The sequence below is a fragment of the Amaranthus tricolor genome, chromosome 1 (assembly GCF_026212465.1).
Source record: "Amaranthus tricolor cultivar Red isolate AtriRed21 chromosome 1, ASM2621246v1, whole genome shotgun sequence".
NCBI lineage: Eukaryota > Viridiplantae > Streptophyta > Magnoliopsida > Caryophyllales > Amaranthaceae > Amaranthus > Amaranthus tricolor.
In genome coordinates this window covers 9,898,692-9,906,049 of record NC_080047.1, presented here as the reverse complement: position 1 = coordinate 9,906,049, position 7,358 = coordinate 9,898,692, and the positions used below count along the sequence as shown (strand labels likewise).

Here is a 7,358-nt window from a genome sequence, read left to right as displayed (position 1 = left end):
ATTTGGATCACGTTGTACACCTGTAAGACATATAAAGGGGAAGAAATTGAAGAATTTAAGAATACGAAATTTAGGGTTAAGGAATACTATTTTGTATTACATTTTAATTACCATTATAGTTCCATTATATACACAAATTAGGAGTTAATTAAAGAAATAATATAACTAGGAAATATATACTTGCCCTAATACATTTGCTAAAAAGAGTAACAAAATCAGAATATCCTCAAAAAATATATTTCCACGCTCCCCCTCAAGTTAGGTTATAGGGTTTCCGATGCCTAACTTGGATTTTCTGAGATATCAATAGCTGCTTTATTGTCACAGAATAACTTGCATGCTTCTGTTGGCGGAAAGTCGAGTTCGTATAAGAGTTTTCTTAGACATAGAATCTCTGTTATTTCTTTTGCTACCCCTCTGAACTCTGCTTCTGCACTTGATAATGCGACTACTTTCTGTTTCTTACTCCTCCAAGTAACCAAGTTACCCCCTACAAGGGTGAAGTATCCAGATGTAGATTTCCTACTGTCTCGATCACCTGACCAATCAGCATCTGTATAAGCTACGAGGTCAAGGTGATGGTTTTTGCCAAAGAAGACTCCTCTATCACTTGTGCCTTTCAAGTATCTCAAGATTCTTACCACTGCTTCCATATGTGGAATCTGTAGTAAGTGCATGAATCGACTCACAACCCCAACTGCATATGATATGTCGGGTCTAGTGTGAGATAGATAGATCAGTTTGCCCACCAGTTTTTGATACTTCTCCTTGTCAGCTGGTTCTTCTCCAGGTGTTGTCTGGAGTTTATGATTAGCAACGATTGGTGTTTCTGCTGGTTTACAGTCAAGCATACCTACCTCTGCTAACATATTTAAGACATATTTCTTTTGATTGATGAAGATTCCCTTCTTGGACCGGAAAACTTCTATACCAAGGAAGTACTTCAAGTTCCCCAAATTCTTCATCTCGAACTCCATGAATAATTTCCTCTTAAGCTCCTTTATCTCCCTCTCATTATTCCCAATCATTACCATATCATCCACATAAATGATTAGACATGTGATCTGACCACCCCTTTCTTCAGGAACAGAGTATGGTCAAAATGGCTCTGTTCATACCCAAATTTCTTCATTGTTGTGGTAAACCTACCGAACCAAGCTCTCGGAGACTGTTTCAAGCCATACAACGCCCTTTTAAGACTGCATCCTTCTCCTGGAGTAAATTATATACACCTCTTCTTCAATCTCGCCATGTAGGAATGCGTTCTTTACATCGAAGTGGTAGAGAGGCCAATCCTTATTAGCAGCTATGGAGAATATGACCCTGATGGTGTTTATCTTGGCAACCGGAGAGAAGGTTTCGGAGTAGTCAATCCCGTAAGTCTGTGTATACCCCTTTGCCACAAGGCGAGCTTTGTATCTCTCAATAATTTCGTCTGCATGATACTTTATTGTAAAAACCCATTTGCAACCTAACGGTTTTTTCCCTTTAGGTAGCATACACATGTCCCATGTGCTATACAATTTATTCTAAGTCACAATCCATTATGGTATACAATTTATTCTAAGTCGGATGAAAGCAACAATATCCCTTTTGGTTAGTACCATAGCCCACAAAGATACACTTAACAACACGGGGTTCCAGTTTTGTAGCAGGAGCGGCACTCTCGATACATAATTAACATTAATAATTATACTTAGGATAAATAATGCGGAAGTGTAAAACGCCGAACTGCTAAAAACCATTTGAACTAAAAATCGTTCAAAACATAAGTAAAAAAAAAAATCTTACAACTAAGGAAATATAAAATAAGGTTTACTTAAATACGATAAAAAAAACGTAAGTACAATATAGTCATCAAGTAAAATCATTGAAGCTAAGTCCTCGATAGAATAATTAAAGTTGAGGCCTGGATCGAAACCTGAGCTAATTTTTCCTGCAAAATACTGTCATCCATAATACGGATGACAGTCGATTAAATCGGTCAGCGATAAAGCCGAGTACAATTTTCTCAACAAGCTTATGATGCAATAGTTAAATTATGCTTACAAAATAATCATCAAGCACAATATAGAAGGTTATTACTCATTATTGACCTTTACTAAGCCATTAAGTTACATTCTCAATACTTGCAGAAGTTCAACACTGCTACTAAATACTTGGTAACCTTAATGCTTATTTAATCAAGTTCAATTAATCCTCATAGCTTTACCATCATAGCACATCACAAGATCACAACAATAATGACAACTGATATATGTAAGGGTCTGGTTAGGTGAGGACTGTAGTCCTAAACCCTAACTGTGGTGGGAGTCGTCACTCCTCTCAATACTGTTATGCTCGAGACTTCACAGGATGGGTTTTTCTCGGACCCCCTGTCTGACACCGCATTTTACGTGCCGGCTAACACGGACGCCGGGATTTTACATGCCGGTCCATGGTTCAACGTTACCTTACTATCAGAGTCATACAATCAATATCATGCAATATCAAACAAGACTCTAAACCAAAATAGTTTACATTCTTATAAGTCAAACTTCCACTAGTCAAATTTTTGACAATTCTACCCTTTTAATAGAAAAAAAATTACTAGTATTTAATAAATTAATATTAATTAAATAACAAATTTTCGTAGCTATACTAAGATTCCTGAGGCTAATCTAAGTCATTATTGTGTCATAAATAATCATAACAGTCACGGGTAATATTTCTAAGTACTTAATAACATATTTTATCAAATAACCAGTGAAATAGTAAAACGGATCTATCATCACTATAAAAATAACATAATCCAACAAATTATTAAGGGTCCAAAATCTATATGAAATGAGTTTTCAAGAAAAACAATGCTAAGCATTTTAACAAATTTGTTTGACTATTTTACCGATAAACCGATTAATAATTCTTTATAATTACTTGAGTCCAAAAAAAAAAAATTATCAAAACACCAAGATGATATGGAATCATTTTAAACACATAAGTTTATTTAACTAGTAAAATTCATATATATCTATATTATCATATTAATCAAAAATTTCCATATATATGACTTTTTTTTCAAGTGTCCCAAAAGTATTATTGTTTTGACGAAAATATCACTAAACTGGATATAACTTTAATTTTACCATGTAAAGTTTAAATGACTAAAATAAAATCATATTGATCATGCTTTTAAATTATCGAGTAACCATAAATAAATATCACATAACGAGAGAGTTAAGAAAATGTGTATCATTTTCCTCCAAAGGCGGTGCTAAACCAAGTAAGAGAATAATAATAGGAAAATAAGAACTTAAGGAAATAAGCTCCAAAAGAGAAAGTCTTCAAGGTTCCAAACTTCAAAGAAGTAGATCTTCAATTACCCAAAAGAAAATGATATCCAAGCTCCAAAAGATAATACTTGACTTTTTAAAAGTTGATGATTATTGGCTTAAGAAGTGATAAGATCAAGCTCCATCTTCATTTGATTCTTCAACAAATAAAAAGGGTATAAAGTTAGTAAGATGTTAATGAAGTGAAGATATAAGAAAGAATGGTAGAAAGATTTGATGATGGGGGTGCAAGTGATCTCATGGCTAAGGAGGGGTATTTATAATGAGTTTTGGACAACTTTTTAGTTCATAAGATTGTATGAAAAAGAAGGTTAACTTGTGTAAGTGAATGTGTAAAAGTTGGAGTGTGTAAGTGGATGTGTAAGAGTTGGAGTGTAGAAGAAGGTTAACTTGTGTAAGGAAATGGTGATAGCTTGTGTAGGTGATGAACATTATGGATTGATGTATAAAGGATTTTGATTCATCAAATTTTTGTTCTAGTTTATGCTAGTGAAATGTTTTAGATTAATGGGAAAGTATGATTAAGGTTTGATTATGAAAATATGATAGTTTACTTAGAAAATTTTAGTTAAAACTATACTTAAAGTTAATAAGAAAAATATAGTTAATTTTTAGGTATAAAATAATTAAATCAAAGTTGTAAGGTTAAAATGATAAGTAGTAAAATTAGTTTAAGAAAACGAAATTTAAACGTAACGTTTTAATAAAACCGTAAATATAATATTAAAATTTTACTTTTCGTAGTATAAAATAATAAAATATTATTTTAGTGCTTATAAAGAAATTTAAGAATATATATATATTTTTAAGTTTAATATTTGGAAGAAATTACAAAAATCGGAATAAGGTTTAGGAATTAAAGGTGATTTGAATTAGATAACCAAAGGATTAGGAATTCGAAAAGAAATTTTGGAATAATTAATCGGAAGATTAAGATTAAGAAATTTGAGCCTGTTACAAGTTTATTCCGAGCAAGTTTAGGTAAATGGACATACACAACACACCCAAAGATCCGAGGGGGTAAAGAGTGAAAAGAGGGAACAGTAGTGTGGGTACGAATGGCTTCGAGGGGGGTTTTGAACTTAAGAGTTTTGGAGGGTAGTCTGTTTGTGAGGTAGGTGGCAGAGGAAATAGCTTCGGGCCAAAAATAAGATGGGACATGGGCTTCAAACATAAGGGCTCGACCTATTTCAAGGAGAGTACGATTCTTTCTTTCAGCTATGTCGTTTTGTTGTGGTGTGTGGGGACAGCCATGGGTGGTGAAGAAATTTTCTATATGTTGGTTCATGTATTCCCCCTATTGTCGGATCGAAGTATTTGAGGTTTAGTTTTAAATTGCGTGACAATCATATTATTGAACTTGAAAAAAACATCAAAAACCTCAGATTTGTATTTCAATTTTGAACATAAATGATTCCAAAAACAATAACAATGACTCAACATGAATCAATTATTCTAAAAACACAATCCACCTAATGCATCAACTAATAAAATAAACTAAAAAGCATTGTCTATTAAAAGTAATAGATCTAATTTATTATAAGGTCCTTCTTCTTCACAACAACATGTTTTTTGTTGGTCGAACACTCAAGATCGCTTATGTCATATATGTTGTCCAAACCTCTTTTAGTATTAATTTGATCCTCAATTGTCTTCTTATTTGTGGAATATTCACAGTCACTAATGTGAGTCACAATTCTGCATTTTAAATAATTATGATCAATAATGTTTACATATACTTTTACGAACATATCATATCATACAAACTAAAAAAAATATTACTTGCATAATATCTTGATTCATAGAAGTGGAATGTTCTTTTGATTCAACAGAACTATCATTTTCCTTCTAATTGAAAAATTAACACTTAGTCATTTGGTAGTTTAATTTATATATGTAAATTGAATAAACTTGTATCATGAGAAAAAAGCTAATACCTTTTTGGAGTATAAACATTGGCAGAATTTTAAAATTAGCTCTTCATCATCGGTGAGCTTACTTACTAAATATGACTTGCTTTTCTATTCTATGTTAAAGTATTTGTTAACTTTAAACACAAACAAATACTTTTTATTGATGAGTTTTTCCAACTCCTCTAGAAACGTCTCAGTATCTCCATTCTATAAAAATAAAATGAAAATAATGGTACAAAAGTTATATTTTTTTATTTTTTTCAAAAAATGTAATACTTCAATGCTATTAATAATTACCTTAACCTGCTTATCAATTAATTCTTTAGCAGTAACTTGTAATTCTTTCTTCACTTGTGAGTCAAAAAGAACAAAAATGGATTACCCAACACCATCCGAAACACGCACAAAAATCTTGTACCTTTAAATCACATTGATGGAATTTAGATTAGTTGAGTGTATTGTTGAAATTTTACTTGTTTTACTGGTTAATCAATAGAAGTCAAAAGCCAAAAATTTTATGCAAATTATTTACCTTGGCCAAACAATTAGAATAGGTACTTTGCATGTAAGACAACTCATGGAACCATCTGACTCTTTTTGAACAGCATCATAGCGTTTGTAACATGATGAATAAGACCATTCGTGCTCACAATCAATAGATGTGATTGTGCCATATGTGACATAGTAACCTTCCTGTAGTTCACAATTTGCATACAATTCAGTGGTTTAGTTTTGTATTTAAGATTATTATAAATTAAAGTTGTAAATATAACCTTTTGCAGCAGCACTATATCCTTCAATTGCACCGCCTAATGATTATGAAAAAATATTAATTCTGATGATTTTAAACTGTGATTAGACTCGTCAAGCAATGACCGTTGAATTATTGAACCGTCGTTGAGTTTCCTTCTGTTGAATGAAATAAAACAGTAATTGATGGTGCATTTTGTTAGGTATTTTAAGTTGGTACATGTTTATGCATTACTCTAGTTATATATGCCATAAAATATTTTTGCCGGCATGTACACGAATTTGGGGCTTGATATTAATTTCTAGATTTTTCAAATGCACAAACCAATTTACTAAGTCGCCATGCATAACTAAAGCAATGATGTAAGATCTGAGCCAATAAAAAAGTTTTAAATGATTTTTATACCTGTTTTTAAATTCATGCACTTCGTGAATATTAGGTTCAATGGTGAGTCGCGTTATGAATATTGAATTGGTCAATGATGTCGTACCTAATACATATGGATAAAGAGTTATTAAATAAGATAAGTATTTTCTTAATCATGCAACATTCAAACAGGTTATTTTAAAATGATTATTACCTCTCCATAATTTGACTTTTGCATATTGAATAATAATCACAAAAGATTTATTATTCTCTGGTTTGGATACGTAACTATAAATTTTCTCTGCATATTGTTCCCAAAACCTTCCTGAAATTTGGTTGTTCCTACATCACACACAAATATTAAATAATTATTTAAACTCATTTTTTGTGTAATTTCATTTTAATAAAATATGATATTAAAATGACTTACTCCTCATCAATCAATTCAAGGTTGATTGATAATTTGAAACCGTCATTTACATTACTATATGCAATTACTTCTGCAATTATGTCTGTGTAGAAGAAGTAAAAGGTTAATATTTATGCTATTTAATGTTTTGCAATCAGTTCAATGTATTAGAATTGTTGGTAAACCTGTCAATACTGTCGTATCATATTTCAAAGCAAGTATGTCATTGAAATTGGCAAAATTAAATCGGTATGTTGGAATTGTTATGTCACTGCATTTTCTTATGACAAAATTCTTGAGAAAAATTATCTTGTGATTGTGTTTAGTTGGTTTATAGTCTCCAATGTTTTCAGTCACTTTAAACCTTGTGATATAGTAATGTTCTCCCTCCTTGATTTTATCTTGATGAGCAGATAATACATACTTTGAGATAATAGCTTGAATTCTAGTACCCTGCAAATTAACATTTTATCATCAGTTAAATAAATAGTAAACAAAACCAAAACATGTAAGATAGACTATTATGTAAAGTTGTATTTGCTAAACCTCTTCATCAATAAGAATTGTATGGATGCCATTCACTTCAC

The 7,358-nt window shown here is 31.5% G+C and overlaps 1 protein-coding gene across 1 annotated transcript; it reads right to left on the bottom strand.

Moving 5' to 3' along the window:
• Nucleotides 1-281: 281 nt before the first annotated feature.
• Nucleotides 282-1,034, bottom strand: LOC130825006 (secreted RxLR effector protein 161-like). The gene has a single exon (XM_057690040.1). The coding sequence runs from the start codon at nucleotides 1,032-1,034 to the stop codon at nucleotides 282-284; it is 753 nt and encodes a 250-aa protein (XP_057546023.1).
• Nucleotides 1,035-7,358: the final 6,324 nt, after the last annotated feature.